This window comes from Panthera pardus, unplaced genomic scaffold (genome assembly GCF_024362965.1).
Source record: "Panthera pardus isolate Hobbes unplaced genomic scaffold, ASM2436296v1 HiC_scaffold_22, whole genome shotgun sequence".
Taxonomy (NCBI): domain Eukaryota; kingdom Metazoa; phylum Chordata; class Mammalia; order Carnivora; family Felidae; genus Panthera; species Panthera pardus.
The window spans coordinates 71075416-71093691 of NW_026526788.1; the positions used below are offsets into that span (position 1 = coordinate 71075416).

Here is an 18276-nt window from a genome sequence, read left to right on the forward strand (position 1 = left end):
CTGTATTGTGAAAAATTGCATGTAAGTGGACCCATGCAGTTCAAACCCTTGTTATTCAAGGGTCATTAATATTACTATTCCCAAGTATTTCACGAATCCCCAAATCTCTCTCCTGAGTTCCAGGCCTGTTGGATTTCTAACTATATGTCCCATAGACATTGACATTTATTTTATCTGAGCAAGTTCTGTTGGAGACCTTGAGTACAGTTAATTTCATTCCTTTTCCTTATCTTTGATTTCTGGTAGCCTAGGCAAAATGTGGCACTCATCAGAAAGAAGCAGCATCAGCTTCCAGCTCTGGGCATTAAAGTGAGAAAGAAATTTCTTACTGTGAGGGATATCGCATGACAGACCGTGGTTCTCAAATATAGTTTTACAACAGATGTAGAAGTGGATCTATATAAAATGTAACTTAGGTAAAATGATTCTGAGAGAGGTTAGACTCATGTGTCCCTTTGGCCTCACTTGATCTAAGTGCGTAGAAGGCCTAGAAGGCCGCGTGCATGTCCCTCTGCTAGCTTCCCTAAATTATACTTTCTTTGAGCCAATCGTTGAGCAGAAGCTGGGTAGCAGATGTACTTTGAAGTAACGGACTTTGATGAGGTTTTGCAGTATTACCTTTATTAGCATCCTGTATTGCTAATTAAAGTCAGTTACTCATATATGTGCTTTAGAAACCACATGAGCAGGTGGAAGGGTTGCTGTCCTATTTTGAAATCACTGGTGCCATTTAAAGACTAACTGGCATTATCCAGAGGTAAGACTATTTTCCTATCACTGTGGAGATAAACTGAAGTGGTACCTGTAGGCAAAGCCAGTGTTGTCTCAGAAAGCAGCTTTGTATCCCCTCCAACAATTAAACAAGTATTATTATTGGGGTATCCAAACTTTTCCACCCTGGATGTGTTCAAAGGAGAGTAACTTTCCCCAAGTATACAGTGGCATTTTTAGGTTAACCAATCAATGTCAACTCTGAACTGTGATGTCACTATTGCTCCTATGAAACATAAGCCAACTTTCCAGGACTCTTGCATTTCCCTCATTTTCTCCAGAGCATGGTCCCAATTTGTACCTTGTCTTTACACTCTATTAATATTCATATATTCCGTAAGTACTATATTGAAAATTTGAAGGGCTTCCACTTAGGATCTATGAAGAGCTACTCCTTTTTAATGAAGACATTCAAAGTCACATGTTGTTGGTTTGGTAGATTTAAAAAAAAAATGTTCTTCCTCATCGTAAATAATATTCCTTTGTTTGTTCATGAAACTTCGAATCACAAGCTTTCAAAATAAGCCTCAAAAAAAGCAGTTGCCTAGTTGAGATGGAAATGATTATCTTTCTGTAATACAAAAACAGTTTCCTTTTTTCTGAAGAGTACAGAAGCCGGTTAGCTCTTAAGCTGTCTAGCTAGTGTCTTGCTGGGGGGTTCAGGGAGCTTGAAGAGGGGTGAAGGAGAGAGGAGAGTAGTGCTAGTATCAGTGAGAAACCATGAATCTCAAAGAGCACACAGTTCAGTGGAAACCTCTTTAAAAATTCCACAGGACCTCCATTTTCGTGTAGTCAAATTATGTTGTAACGTATCCATTAATAGATTTCAGAATTCCCAGGTATGCATCCTGTGTCTGTGTCGAATTTAGGCCAGTGAATAGAAATACTTTAGATCCCACAGGATAAAATGGTAGCATTATATATCTACCTTGCCATGTTTTTTTGTTTTTTTTTTTTTGTTTTTTTCTTCTAACCCATATCTTCTTGGTGGTAGGTTTTTGTTTCACTAGGAGGCTTAACTGTCCGGGTGGATTTTACTAAGTAGCTTGTGGACCATTGACTAGAATTAAAAGATAATTATCACTAGATGCCAAGACAAGGGAAAACTAGAAAACACCTATGATTTAGATGAGCAGTTCACCAACTGTGTTCCGGGGACTTCTGAGGGGGGTGGTCTGTTGAAGTCAAAACCGTTCTCATAGCTTTGCCATCACACAGGTGTATTGTGGTTTTTCAGAGGTTACCTGATGGTAGCATGGGTCTGATAGTTAATGGAATGTGTGCATGTATTTTAGTGTTTTAAACGTTGTTGAGCTTTAATTTCTAATACAGTCAGTATCAACAGATAGAACTCATATGAAAACAACACTTGCACCAGGGTTTCTCAGTAACTTCCAAATGTTTATAAGGGTTCTAAAACCACAGTGTTTGAGAATAACTGGTTTAAGTAATACTTCCCTTTAGAAGAATCCAACATGTAGCCAGATTCAGTGTAATTGCAGAACCTGAAAGGGTTTGAAACTTGGCAGGTACCATGTGGATGTCCAAAACTGTGGTGAAATGTGAATTGCACAGATAAGAACTTCTCCAGCATGTATATAATTCTATCAACAACTTTTTTATTAAGCTGCTACCATGTTTCCATCTAGTGAGAAACACAATAGAACAGCATTGCAAAATCCAAGTTAACAGTTTGTAATTGGGGAAGATAAGGATCAATATATATCTTTGTATCTCTCACAGGCACTTAGGAGAATATTTGGTACATTCACAATCCTTAAACATGATTCAATGAATGAATACACTAGTGAATGAATGAATACACAATGTGGGCTTGATATAGGCCTCCATTCTTCTTATGTATTGAACACCTACTCTTAGCTCTGCTGCCAGGTGAGCGATTGGAAGTTGAGATAAATTAATAGAGTGGCTTTGAAAGATAACAGGGTTTAGGGTTTGATTGCTGGAGAAGAGAGGAAGCTCAAGGCTAGGGAAATTGCATGTGCCAAGAACCACGGGAGCTCAGAGACTAGAATGAGCATTGCATACTTGGAAAGCATGTTCCAGAATTAAAAGGTGCCTGGTTAAAACTTGTTACATAGAATAATGCAAAAAGTTTCAAGGTTCAAGGAAAACCAGAAAACAGCGATGATTTCTAGTGATGTATATAGATTGCACTGTTTTTCTTATGCAACCAGACAGATGATTAAGGCAAAAATCAGAGCATTTTCTTGCTTTCCTGTTTCTTATGGGAACTCACTATAACCAGATGAGTCACTCGAACCACTGTTACTGTGAATCATTTTGTATCTCTCGCTCTTTTTCTTTGTTAAATAATAATGATGGTAATAGTATTGTTTTCCGTTGCTTACTGTGGCCAGGTGCTGTTCTAAACTCTGCCCTCCTGAGGTACTATTACCATCGCCATTCTAAGATCAGGAAAACAAGGCTCCAGCATGAAAGGCTCACTTAATCTACTTTTTGTGATGGCATCAGGATTCAACCCTTTGAGTCCACACTCTTCCCATTCACCCTGCTGTATATACTTCTCTCCATGGTTTGCTTAATCCAGGTTGACTGTTGCAAAATATGGAAGCAGGAGTGGAGCATCTCGGGTGATGAGACTGTTTGTTTAGTTACAAGAAACTAATTTTTGTCGATACTAATGAAACGTTTTTTTTGAACTGTTAAAATTTTATTTTAATTCTAGTGTGGTTAGCATCCAGTGTTATATTAGTTTCAGGTATACGACACAGTGATTCAACAATTGTGTACATCTCTCTGCTCATCATAAATGTACTCTTGATGCCCTTTATCTGTTTCTCCCATACCCGCCCCCACCTTCCCTCTGGTAACCACCAGTTTGTTCTCTATATTTAAGAGTCTGTTTTTCACTTTGTCTCTTTTTTTTTTCCGTGTTTGTTTTGTTTTCACATATGAGTGAAATCACAGGGTATTTGTCTTTCTCTGAAATTTTTAAAAAGTTAATTCAAATGCATTAGAACATTCCCTCCTATATTACATTGTTTGAAAAAATTATTTTGAGCTATGTAATAGAAGGCGATTTCATCCACGGGCAACTTAGACTGGTATAAAATGCTTGTTCATGGGAATTTGAAGTTCTAATATTTTTCTCATTTTTGTCTCTGGTTCCTTTGCTAACATAATAAACGTGTCATTAATAAACTTATATTTCTACAAAGTACTTTGAGCTTCCTCTTTAAACAGTTGTCCACATAACTACAGAATCTTTTCAGTGGGAATTATATTCCTGGCATTTTTCTCACTGCTTCATGAGATGTTCCAAATAAAACTTGAATTTGACCAAAAGAAAGTAGTATAAACAGTATGTAATACAAATGTGCCCTGAGGTGAGAAGGAAAATAGTCCTCCGTTAACTGTGAACGATCAGTTCTTAGATGTGACTTTTTTCCTTTCAGAGAGCTTGAGAAGCAGCTATTTCTCTTTATTAAGAAAACGCATGTAATATTAAGGACACCAGCTCTGCTGTAGTGGTTTGGCTCACTTTCTGCATATTTAGCTTTTGTTTAAACATCTAACCAAGTTACTAAGATTAGTCTTCGTATTTCCTGTAAGAAGTAGTAAATGGATGTATTTTAAAATTAATTTTAATTGTATGTGTGGTAGAATTGTTGAGTCTTCTGATGGCCACATGCCATTGGCCACGCCATTGTCCCATTCTCTCTACTCATAGGTATATCTGAAATTTTTCTCCCAGAATCAAAACTTCCCAGTTCCCAGAACTGGTCTTAGAAATTGGTTTGCAGCAAGCGTATGTTTATGAGCCGTAATTGTCAGTAAAATCCGGCTCTTCTGTGTCGTGTGGGCTGGTGTGGGAAGTTCGTGAGCACTCCTCAGTTTACATAAGTGCTTCCCACATGTCACAAATTAACAACACAGCTGCAGTCGCTTATTTTTGCCTTTATTTTGTCTCAAGTTGGTAGGATTAGTAAAATTCTGTATAAAGCTTTAAGACATGCGTAAGTTTTTCTCTACCTGATGACCTATTTTTCTCCCTTGCTTCTTTTCCTCTAGAGGTACACCGCCATTGGGGAGCTGGGGAAAGCTACTGACACGCTAGATTCCACTGGCAGAGTAACAGAAGAAAAGCCTTACGGTATGATGTTCGTCTAACGTAGTCCTCTTTGTTCGTTCACGTTTAGACAAAGTTTCTGTGAATCCAGAATTTTTTTTTTAAATGTTTATTTTTAAGAGAGAGAGATACAGTGTGTGAGCAGGGGAGGGGCAGAGAGAGAGAGAGAGACACACACAGAATCCAAAGCAGGCTCCAGGCTCTGAGCTGTCAGCACAGAGCCTGATGTGGGGCTTGAACTCACAAAGCATGAGATCATGACCTGAGCCGAAGTCAGACACTTAACCGACTGAGCCACCCAGGTGCCCCTGTGAATTCAGAGTTTTAAAAATAAATCTCTTACCTGATATTACCAGTGATTATGATAGCTTTTAGTACATTTCTTTGGGTTAATAAAATTGACAGTTTTGATCACATCGTTGCTTATTTGGTATGGGTTTGTTTATAAAGATTTATCATTTGTCATAATTGCCTCTTTTCCTATAATCAGTTTCCTTTAGTGTTCAGAATTCTGCCAAATAATTCTCTTGCCAAAAAACGATTTATGGCTAGGAATTAGGACATTTTCCCTAGTAAACGAAAAAGCGGAGACACGATCTTGTTAGATTTTACCTGTGCCTTCCCATGGCTTATTTATTTATTTTGCAGTTATTTCTTAGCTTTTGAAATGCACCAAGTTCAGTGCTTTACAACTAATTATGTTCCTGTGCTTTTGCAGCATATAAGACAATATGACAGAGGGAAAGCTATTTCTCTGGAAGTAAAACACAACTCACTGGGGCCCACCTTAATTTTTCTACCATTCCTTCTTTTCCTCCTTTAAGTAAGGATAGATAAGTGAGATGGTTTCCTAGCAACTCTCAGAGTGCAGCGCTATTCGTAATGCAGCCCTTGACGTTTTGTACAGTCCGTTCACCTACATTACAATGTCATCAGTCGTGAATTATTTGTAGGCTTTCTGCTGTGTGGGGTTTGTTTGTTTTTTTTGTTTTGTTTTCTGCTTGTGTTTAATGTTACCCCTTCTTAATTTAGCCATCTGGCTGTCCTGTGTTTTGTGTCGAATGCACTTACTGTATATTATGTATTGCCCCAGTGCTTAGGCCAACCTTCTCTTTGGTCATAGTAGCTTCACTTGTCCTGATAAGATTGATATATAACTTAGGATCCTCCTTGATAAATCAAGCAACATAATCAAAAGACAGATCACTGATTTATGTTGATTTTTTAAAGAAACAGATGTTGAGTTCTCCTTGAAATTATTAGGAAATAGCAGACCCTCACTTACTGGAAACCCAACCATAATTTTCAACCAGAAAGCTTTTAAAAAAGCACAGGGCAATAGGATGATGTCAGAGATTTCCAGAGTATATAAAATACCTATATAATCATAAAAATGGTGAGAAGGTGAAATTGATAAGACTTCTTGATGGGATGGGGTAGTGAAGGGGAGGACGTTGTCAACCATGACCTAGGTTTCTAGGTTTTAAAGCTGGTCATGTGATGGAGCAGTTCATTGAGTAGGGGATACTAGAATAGGACCAAGGTGATGAAAATACAGTTGACCCTTGAATGGCACAGGTTTGTCTTGTGTGGGTCCATTCATACACAGATATATATTTATGTATTAGAGAGAGAGAGAGAAAGTGTAAGAGTGGGATAGAGGGAGAGAGAGAATCTTAAGCAAGCTCCACACTCAGCACAGAGTCTGATGTGGGGCTCAATCCCACAATCCTTCGGGATCATGATCTGAGCTGAAATCAAGAGTTGGATGCTCAAACAGCTGAGGCACCCAGGCACCCCTATAAATGATTTTTTAAAATAAATACAATACAGTACTGTACATGTTTTCATTATGATTTCCTTAGAAACATTCTAGCTTACTATAAGCTATATATAATATAATATATAATATACAAAATATATGTTAATCATTTGTTTATATTATTGGCAAGGCTTTCAGTCAACAGGCTATTAGTAGCTAAGTTTTGGGGGAGTCAGAAGTTATACGTAGGTTTTTCACTTCATGCAGGTTCCATAACCCTAACCCCTGTGTTGTTCAAGAGTTAGCTGTACTTAAACATACCCTTTCTTCCTGCCCTTAAGCATTTTGGAGTTAAACTCTTCTTTGTATTGTGCAGTTTGTAACCTTACTTACTTTAAAGAAAACTTAGTTTGTTAAAATCATCTGATTATATGTTGAACTAAGTCATGGAAAAACTAAGTAACTTTCTTCAGGCCCTGAAAGGGAGACCTCCCTGTAGTTTATTGAATAGTATTTGTAGTCCCAGAAAAAATGACAGCTCATCGGGTTTGCTTATTGACATGAGTTTTCTTTGTGATTTAAATAAATTAGCAAATGTTTGTCATCTACTTAAACAGGTACCAAGGGGAAGGTAAATGAGACCTAGGCTGTGTCCTTTAGGAACTTGTGTCCTATGGAGAACTTTTGTGTTTAAATGGAAAATGGTCTTAGATTCTAGCCTCAGGCGATTCTAAACAGGTTTTCACCCACGTGACTATCTGGCCGACGTCCAGAAGTTATGTAGTACACAGAACAATTCATCGTGCTACCTGTCCTGCATGTTGTGAGACATCCAGCATCCCTGGTCCTCGAATATTAAATGCCGCTGATGTTGCCACCCTCCCACATCACTGTAACAATAAAAATGCAGTTTTTAATTGACTTTTGAGAACAGCTGACATATAGGTCAGGTAACTAAGGCAGTATGCAGTAAATGGCAAATGAATGCTCTTAAGTCATTTTTGTTCTATCTAGACAAATGCTGTTTTTAGCTGTTGTTTCAGATACCTGAAAGTTCGCTCAGAAGAATAAGAAAACAAGTGTGGCTCAGTAGACTCAAAGCTCAAACCATATCAATAATAGGGCCCTTCTGTTCTTTCACGCACCTTCCTTTATCCCTAAATAGCTTTGACTGTAAATACACATTTGCGTGTTAATCCTGAAACTGTGGGGCTGAGACCTATCTCTTTTGGTCCTCACTATATTCTTGGTGTCTAGGACAATGTGTGGCATATAGAATAAAGCACAGTGTACGGATAAATAAGGCAGGCAATAGAGGACGGCAAGACGGCAGCCGAGTCGCACAAAAGGCAGAGCATCCTCCTACCTTGTGCTGCTCTTTTCTTATCCCCATCCAGGTATTAAGTCTGGGGCACAATTGCTGGCCTGCGGACACTTGGCTTCATTGTGTTGATCTGCTCTTCAATGAGCTCAGGGCGTGAGGACCATGGCTTCCCAGGCTATCTTAGATGTGAGCCAAGCTTCTGGGAAGGCCTGACTGCTCCTGTGAGAATAGGTTTCTCTCTCTTGTGGCTTTTTTATTGGGAGGCAAGAAAAGTGAAAGGAAAGTGGTATCTCATGCTAATCCTCTGTTCTAAACACTGCAACCCCTAGGTCCCAAGATAGGATGTTACAAGGTCTTTTCCAGTGTGTGTAGCTAATGTGTCTCATGGGAGTGGCTCCTCTCGGACTGTGGTTTGCTGCCCACACTTCCTGGAGGAAGCCGAGGAGTTGAATTGGATCTCAGATTGCAATTTAAACAACTAGGGCACACGCTCTAGTACGGCTGCTGTGTAGATAGGTATCAGTCATCTTGCGGTGCCTTTTGTTTGTATTTAAACCTTTTTATTATAAAATATTACACAAATAAAGAAAAGTGAGCGACACTTAAATTTACAGCTCAGTGAAGTATCACGAAGCAAACCTCAATGCAGCTACCAGGCAAGAAATAGAAGATTCCTAGAAACTCCTTTCGAGCCGCATTCCATATATAACATTCTTCTGTTGACGTTTGGACTTTATGAATAAAGCTGCTATGTGTATTTTGTACCTGTTTGTTGGTGGACTCGTACTCATTTCTCTTGGAAATACACCCAAGTGGAATTGCTGGGTCATAGGGCAATCCTCCTGTACTGGAAATTATCGACAATTTTCAAAGTAATTGTGTAACTTTGGATTTTTACCACCAATAAATGGAGTTTCACTTGCTCTACATCCTGGGCAACACATGGCATTAGCAGTGTTTTTAATGTTGGCCATTCTGATGAGTGTGTAGTTTTATTTCATTGTGGTATTAATTTGATTACTAATGGGATTCAGCATTTTATCATGTGTTTTGGCTTCTTAGCCATATTCTTTTGTGTATTGTTCAGGTCTCTTGCCCATTTGCTTTTTGGGTTTTTTGTTTTTTTTTTCTTTCTGTATTGAGTTGCCTTTTTAAAAATTGTAATTTGTATGAGATCTTTGTATACTCTGGGTATGTGTTCTTCTTTTGTTACGTGTGTTTTTCCTACCCTGTGGCATATTTTCTACCTCTCTTGATTGTGTCATGGCAAACAGAAGTTTTTAGCTTAAGTTTAGTTTACTTTATTAAGTCTTTCCCTTTGTGATTAGTCCAGTCCTTTTGGTACCCACTTAAAAAAAAAAAAAAATTCCTCCCCCAAAAGCATGAAGATATTTTCCTGTATTCCAGAAGCTTTATTGTTTTGCCTTTCACATTACATCTATAATCCACCTCCCCCCCCCCCCCCCCCTTGTATGCATATTCCTGTATGGCCCAGCACTTTTCCCTACTGCATTGCCTCTTTGGTCACCGTCACGCACTTTATAGATAATGGGTTTGTTTGGAATCCATTTTGTCACACGGGTCTGTCTATTCTTGTGCTAACACTGAACTATCTTAATTACTATGGTTTTAGACTAGATCTTGATATCTGAAAGAGCAAGTGTATCTGATTTTTTATAGATTTTCCCTATAGGTTTTTTATAGCTTTCTTCTCAAAGTAAGAAAGTTACTTTCTGTACCTAACTTACTGTTTTTTATTTTTTTATTTAAACAGTTTTTTTAAGGTTTTATTTATTTTTGAGAGAGAGAGAGAGAGCTAGAGCTCCAGAGGGGGAAGGGCAGAGAGAGAGAGGGAGACACAGAATCTGAAGCAGGCTCTAGGCTCCGAGCTGTCAGCACAGAGTTGGACGAGGGGATCGAACCCACCAATCATGAGATGATGACCTGAGCCGAAGTTGGATGCTTATCCGACTGAGCCACCCAGGTGCTTCTGTTTGTTTTAAATAAGCTCTATGTCCAGTGTGAGGCCTGAACGCAACAATCCTGTGATCAAGAGTCACATGCTCTGCTGACTGAGCCAGTTAGGCACCCCAACTGTTTTATTTATTTATTTTTTATATCATGAGCACACATTGAATTTTATCAAATACTATGTCTTTAGCTGTTGATTTTTCTCCTTACTCAAATATTAAACTAACTTTACATTTCTAGAGTAAGCCCAAATTGATCATGATCTGTTATCCTTTATATAAATTGTTGGATTTAGTTTGCTAATATTTAGTTTAGGATTTTTGCATTTTTGTCTATGAATGAGATTACCTTCTGTTTTTCCTTCCTGTTAATATCCTTGACTGGTTTTAATATCAGAGTTATGCTGACTTCATAAAATAGGGTGGGGGGGGGTGGTATTCTCTCTCTTATTCTCTAGAATTTGTGTAAGGTTGGCATCATTTCTTTTTCAAATGTTTGGTAGAATTTATTGGTAGACATCTGGGGTTTTCTTTGTTAGGAAGGTTTTAATCATGGATTGGATTTCTTTTCTAAATATAAAATTTAGTATTTTTTTTATTTCTTGTGTCATTCTAGATAATGTTTTCCCTAGGAATTTGTCCATTTCACCTAAATTTTCAAACTTATTGGTATAGAGTTGTTTATAACATTCCTTTATGACCTTTTAATTTTGAAATGATATCAGACATATTTTTGTAGTTTTCAGTATGTAGATCTTTCACTTCTTTTGTATATGAAATCCCTAAATACTCCATATTTTTTAATGCTATTATAAGTTGAGTTTTAAAAATTTCAGTTTCTGATAGTTCATTCTTAGTATAGAGAAATGGAGTTAATTTTTAAATATTGGTCTTATGTCATTTGCCCTTGCTAACCTCACTAATTTGAGTCACTTTTGTGTAGATTCCTTGTCAGTGTGGATCTGAAGTAGGCATTTTTCCAGGTCTCCATTAGTTCTACTGCTCAGACACGGCTTCTCTGGGGTCCCTGTCACATTCCCTGTGTGTTCAGCCAAGTTTCTTCCTTCTGGATGGTTGGAATTCATCCAACCTTATAAGAGCTTGCAAGAGCTTTGGTGGCAGTTCTTTGGTTAATTTTCTGGCGTCTGTCTTATGTGCAGCTTGGAATTGAGCTGGGCTCAAGTAGACCCCTGTAGACATCTCCTTCTCTGTTTGGTTCTCCCAAGTTCCAGCTGCTGCTGCTTCCCCAAATTCTGATTTTTATTCAGTGAGATTGTTACTGGCTGGTGGATTGTAAAATTCCTTGGTTCTTGTCTTCTTGAAGGAAAGAATTCAGTCGAGAGACTCCGTAGAGAATTAAACAAAGGTTTTATTTAGCAAAGGGAGAGTACACTCCAGAAGGGTAGCAAAAGAGCTTGGTCTATGCGAGATGATGCGGTGTCTGGGCGGAGACTGGGTGGTCCCTGGCAGTTTCCTACCTGCCGTCCTCCTTTCTCCCCTCCTGCTCAGGTCTGTCTAGCTGCCTCCAGTAGCAAGATTACAGTGCTCTTTTGGGATTCCCTTCCTTACATCACAGTTCAGAAAGTACCTCCAAGCAAAACAAGTGATCCTCAGAAAGACCCTGCCTGTTTCTTTCTCTTCTCTCAGGGATGATAGTCCTAGCTGTCTGTTGTCTAAGGTTTGAAAACAATTGTGTATTATGTATTTTCCCAATTAAACAGTTTATAGTGGTAGGACTCATCCAGTAACAGTTACTCTGTCATGGTTGCATATTGTTTTTAAATCCATAGTTCAGTTAAGTATTGACTATTATGTTGTAAGTTCACTGGTAGAGTCAACAGATTTTAAGCAAATAATGTGATATGATCTTACATATGTTAATTTTATGAGAATGACTTTTTAAAATTAATTTCAGGGGCACCTGGGTGGCTAGGTTGTTTAAGTGTCTGACTCTTGATATTGGCTCATGATCATGATCTCACAATGGTGGGATCAAGCCCGACATCGGGCTTCATGCCCAGCGTGGAGCCTGCTTGGGATTCTCTCTCTGCCCCTCCCCCACTTGCTCACTGTCTCTCTCTCTCAAAAAAAAAAAAAATTAATTTCAGGGGTATGTAAGTGGCTCAGTTGATTAAGTGTCGGACATCAGCTCAGGTCATGATCTCAGTTTGTGAGTTTGAGCCCTGCTTCAGGCTCTGTGCTGACAGCTCAGAGCCTGGTGCCTGCTTCGGATTCAGTGTCTCCCTCTCTCTCTCTGCCCCTCTCCTGCTCATGCTCTGTATCTCTCTCAAAAATAAACATTAAAAATAATATATCATTTTCAAATGAATACTGCTGGCACATTGAAGATTATAAACAAAGAATAATTACCCAAGTCCTATGACACTTTTATCATACCCATCTTCTTTTACCAAATGTATTTCTTGGATAGTTATTGGATATAATTGCTTTAGAGATTTTATTCTCCATTTCTTTTTTTTTTTTTTTTTTTAAATTTTTTTTCAACGTTTTTTATTTATTTTTGGGACAGAGAGAGACAGAGCATGAACGGGGGAGGGTCAGAGAGAGAGGGAGGCACAGAATCAGAAGCAGGCTCCAGGCTCTGAGCCATCAGCCCAGAGCCCGACGCGGGGCTCGAACTCACGGACCGCGAGATCGCGACCTGGCTGAAGTCCGACGCTTAACCGACTGCGCCACCCAGGCGCCCCTCCATTTCTTTTTAAATCCTTTGGAGGTAGAGTCTTTATTGTTAATAATTATTATTTGGATTGGACTAATGGCAAGATTTAGAGATAGCCAGCATGCTTCACTACATACTCACGTAGTGAACATAATAATCATATGATAAAAAAATACTTATTTTATTCTAAAATAGTATATTCACCTTTATTGTAAAACAACTTGCTGCATAGACCTTCTGTCTGGTGATTCAAACTTCAGAAGAATCATTGGCCTGGGTGACTTTTATTTTTTTATTTTTATTTTTATTTTTTAACATTTATTTATTTTTGAGACAGAGAGAGACAGAGCATGAATGGGGGAGGGGCAGAGAGAGAGGGAGACACAGAATCGGAAGCAGGCTCCAGGCTCTGAGCCATCAGCCCAGAGCCTGACGCGGGGCTCGAACTTGCGGACCGCGAGATCGTGACCTGAGCCGAAGTTGGACGCTCAACTGACTGAGCCACCCAGGCGCCCCCTTTTTTTTTTTTTTGGGGGGGGGTGACTTTTAAATGTCCTTTTGACCTTGAGATTCTATTATTCCTCAGCTGATTCAGCAAGAATGTCTTGAGTGCCACTGTAATTGTGTACCTTATATAAGAAGAAAAGCTGCCTTTGCCTTTAAGGGCCTTGGAATTTAATTGGTGAGATAATACCCGCCTATGTATAGTAGGTAACATTTACAAATTGCGTATGGTTAACTGCAGAATGAACAGCACAAACCTAAAATGCCTGAGATGTTAAGTCAGAGAAAGAGACCCTGGCAGAAGTAATGACAAAGAACACGTCTTGTCATCTTACGTTGGGGAGTGTGAGTAAAAGACAACAACTGAAGCAGGAAAAGGAGTATACATTCACAGGAATGTTAGGAAAGAGGCCAGCCTAGCAGAAGTAGAGAGCCGTTTCAGTTTCATTTAGTCTTATTTTGAAAATGTGTGGCTAAGCCATGGACTTAACAGTACGTTGGGATTTGCTCTGCAGTGGTATCAGCAGTGACACTTCTTCAGCAGCCGTGCTTGGTGGTAGCATTGGCCGCCTAGACTTGAAAGCGTTGCATCACTAAGGTGGCACCAGTGATTGTTTTAATGTTGCGGTAGAGCAAAAATTTCTCATGGGAAAATCCTTATCCTATCATGAGCTACATCTGTTTGAAAACCAGTATGAACAGAATACCCATCTGAGAACTGTCTTTTTGGACTGTCAGGTGTTGGAGAAATTCTTTTGGGTTCTGTGGCTCTTCTCTGTTTGAGTCTAGTAGATTCTGGTCTTTTGTTTGACTTGAGACTCAAGGTCACACGAGGTTAAGACTGTCTCGCCGTGTTGATATTGAAACCTGGGCACAGTATTCCGTGCTGTTCTTTAATTTTTTTCTGGTGATACAGTGATAATTCAAGGCACATTAATTAGGTTTTGCTTAATGTTATTTTGTAAAATCAAATGTAACTATGTATTAGAATAAGAAGTTGAAATAAATGTCCTACAAAGTGAAAAAGAAGCGCTGTTATTTCTTTCCATTCACTGTGACTAGTTATACAACAAGTTATAGACTATTTCTATAATTATTGAATATGAAATATACATAGTCATCTATAAATATGAAAATCCCAAATACTGAGTTTCAATGTGTTATAGTTTTCATTTGTTAAAATTATAGAACTATACTTTAATATTATAGTAATAATATTTTATAGTTAATACAGTTGATATTTTGTGTGAAAGAGTATTAAAGGCTGGAAACATGATTAAGTAACATACCGAAAACTTGTATGTCTTCCTTCAAATTTTCTAAAATCATTGTTAAAAAATGCTTAATAATCATGGTATCCTTGCTGTGTATATTGTCTTTTCGCACTGGCTTATTTTGAGGCAAAACTCAGACTCCTAAGAGTGTTTGATGAAAAAGAACAGAGAAATTCCAAAAACAGTGAAAGGAGGGAAGGAGACAAATAAATACAAGTTTTCTTGGGGTCAGAACTGAATGTAAGTGTGTCAGTTTTATGCCACCGTAGAACTAGCAGGTAAACTTTTTGATGTGGTTGCTACTTAATAATCTTCAATGCTGGGGGCACCTGGGTGACTCAGTCCGTTAAGCATCCGACTTCAGCTCAGGTCATGATCTTGCAGTTCTTGGGTTCGAGCCCCGCTTCAGGCTCTGTGCTGACAGCGCAGAGCCTGAAGCCTGTTTCCGATTCTGTGTTCTTCCTCTCTCTCTCTGCCCCTCCCCCACTCATGCTGTCTCTGTCTCTGTCTCTCTCTCTCTCTCTCTCTCTCAAAAATAAACATTAAAAAAAAAATTTTTTTTTAATCTTGAAAAAAATAATCTTCAATACTGTGTACATTATTTACAGTATTTGATGCCTGGAGAAACTTAGATAACTTAAGCATATTTTTTTTTAAATTAAACTTTTAAATTGATTTTTTATTTGACATTCAGCGTTACATTAGTTTCAGGTGCACAACAATGCTTACCATCTGTCATGATACGAAGTTACCACAGTATTATTGACTATATTCTCTATGCTGTACATTTCATTCCCATAATTTACTTATTTCATAACTGGAAGCTTGTATTTCTTAATACCCTTCACCTATTTTGCTCATTACCACTTGTCGTGGCGAGCACTGCGTAATGTATATGTCAGATCGCTGCATTGCACACCTGAAGCTAATATTAGCATTGTATGCCAATTATACTTCAGTTATTTAAAAAAAAAAACTTATATGAATTTTTCTACTTGTTTTCCGATCCCCTCATTTTTTAATGCTGTGGTACCTTTTCTATAGCTAATCCCCCATTTTTCTCAGCTTTTCTAAAGGCTGTAGTAAGCACCAGCTAAATGCATATAAGATGATGGAGTCATTTATTGGAGAAAAAACTGAAGCAAAGGAAATTTAGTCTTAATATTAGACAGTATAAGATTTTCTCCCCCTCTTATCTCATTAATGTGTATGTTATTCATCTCAACACGGTAGAATTTGGCCTACAAATATGTGTTGATAGAAAATTTTTAATTGAGGGGCTCCTGAGTGGCTCAGTTAAGCACCTGACTTCGGCTCAGCTTATAAGCTCACAGCTTGTGGGTTTGAGCTGCGTCGGGCTCTGTGCTGACAGCTCAGAGCCTGGAGCCGGCTTCGGATTCTGTGTCTGCCCCTCTCTCTGCCCCTTCCCTGCTCGTGCTCTGCCTCTCTCTCAAAAATAAATAAACATTAAAAAAATTTTTTAAAAATTTAATTGAAATTTCAGAGCGTTCAATGCTATGAAAATAGCACATATTCTGTAGTTGTTTGTTACCTTTTTCATTTTTTGGCAGATAAAATAACACAAGAAGATATTGAAGGCATTCTGCAGAAATTTACTGGGAATATAATGCAGGTACCTCCCCTGTAAGTTCACTTACTGAATTTGAAGAAATGTTTAATTTTTATTTTTCAGTGTTTAACATCACTTTAATGAGAAAAAAAACAAACAAAACGGCTTCCTTCTGTGTATGGTGAAGCATGTTTTGATCCGACACAGCGCCTGCTCCAGTAGAGGTGGGCCTGACTTAGGCAGCTTGCAGAGCTTCCGGCACTCTCTGGGGCGGCGCGATGCCGTCTCCTCTGGCCCTGGACGCTGCCACGGCCTGACATCCGTGCCGTGCCAGTGCTGATGGGCTTCTGTGATTTGCACCCACACGCCTCAGGGCAGGTCTGGAGAGCAGAGAGGTCAGTTTTCCCCGAACTGCTGCGAGGGGCCCGGTCCTGTCCAGTGCCGCTGTCAGAGCTGTGATTCGTAGTCCAGTGGGTACTTTTTTTCAGGCATCGGGACCATTTCCTGTGGGCCCAGAATCGTATGCTTCACAATTCTCAGCAACAAATGAGACAGATGAAAGTTATAATTTATTAAAAGTATAAGAATATTGATTTACCACTTAACCATATCTTTTGTGCACATTACCATTTCAAGCAAATTGCTTTTTATTTTAAAAAAATGGCTGTATCGTTATGTGTCAGGCAAAGTTACTGACAGTTCTTTTAGCATTTAGTACTTTTTATTTTAAAATCTTGATTTTTTTCAAGAACGCTGAAATATCTAACAGGGAAATGGGTCTTCATAATTTTGCTTCAAATGGAAGTTTTAAAAATTTTGTAGGATATGGATAAAGGTTATTTTTGATCATTATTGTTATAAATAAAATATAAGTATGTTTAATTTATTTTAAGAGCAGTTTTAGAAATTTCTTCCCAGGACTGTTCCAAGGATTTCGTAGTCTAATAAAATTTTATCACACAAAGCTAAGATCTGTTAAGTAGATTATCTGCTTCTTTGCATTTTGAAATGTTTTGACAACTCGTATGTGAAAATGAATATTATTGTAATGGAAATTGTTTCAAGGAAACATAGTTGAGACCATTGTGACCAGAGGCCTTGTCACGGTGTCCTTGACCCAGAACCCGGACCAGTGAACGAACATTTGTATAGACCACCTCCACAGAGAAGGTGGAAGGGTAAAATTGACAATATTGCTCACTGGGTGCCAGATTAAGCTTTCGCTTCAAAGAGATTTAGGAATTCCATCCCTGGCACCATCATGGAACAGATTGGAAGGAAAAAAGGAGTCCGCCTGTCAGAGAGATTTTCCATTTAAGTGCCGCTCGGCATCCTTTCTTTCCATGCTGTGATCTGGAGTTATGCTCTCTCATTCTTTCTTAACCTTTTCTCTCTCCTTCACGCCCTGTCTCTCTCCCTCATCTTGCAAGCTATTCTGCATTAAAGAAAGACGGACAGAGACTTTCAACCTTGATGAAGAGAGGTGAAATAGTAGAAGCGAAACCTGCCAGGCCAGTTACGGTGTACAGTCTCTCCCTTGAGAAATTCCAGCCACCATTTTTCACACTAGGTAAGGTGGAAAGACTTGAGATCACGTGTAGTTACGTGTACTTTTATCTCGCATTCGGCTGCTTTCGTGTAGTTTAATGGATCCCTAGGATATTGGAGATTTTTTTTAAACTTGAATTTAGGCAAGGTTAGCATTTGTTAATACCTTTTCAAAAACACATTTGACGAACATACTGATAGCTACATGGAAGTTCAGAAATGCTCTCCTAAATGCTTTTCTTATTATCTTATATATAATAATATAAATATCTCTATATTGTAATATACCTATTATATTATAAAGTTGGAAATAACATACCTTCGATCTCTAATGGCAAAGAGTAGGTAAGGGATATACACTTTCAAAATTTTGTATTTTGTGTTTTTACTCTCTTATGGATGGGTGTTCCGCCATTTTGGCTAGTACCTGGTAGTGTACATTCAGCTTTAAAATTTAATTTGTCCTTTTAAAACAAAGCATTTTTAGTTTTTGGACAAGAAATTCTAAGGGTAGAGTCATTATTTCTCCCCCTTCTTTGTTACCTGCAAGTTACTGCTAAAGATCTTGACAATGTGGAGACAATGGGTAAGGCACAAGTATTTGCTTACACATGGGGTACATTTTAATTCAGGTTATCAATTTGAATGTATCTACAATTTATATTTGAAATAAATTTAAAAACCAAAACGTTTGTCTCTATTGTTTGGGAATTTGATGATCTCTTAGTTGCAGAAAGTAGTAGCTGAAGCCACGAACAT

General features: G+C 38.4%; 1 protein-coding gene across 1 annotated transcript in view; it reads left to right on the forward strand.

Moving 5' to 3' along the window:
* The window catches only part of TRUB1 (TruB pseudouridine synthase family member 1), a 37857-nt gene that overhangs the window by 14827 nt on the left and 4754 nt on the right, over positions 1-18276 (forward strand). Inside the window, exons 4-6 of the mRNA XM_019459543.2 lie at positions 4828-4909; positions 15971-16043; positions 17400-17539. Of these exons, the coding sequence (XP_019315088.1) occupies positions 4828-4909; positions 15971-16043; positions 17400-17539 (295 nt within the window). The remainder of the gene's footprint in view (positions 1-4827; positions 4910-15970; positions 16044-17399; positions 17540-18276) is intronic.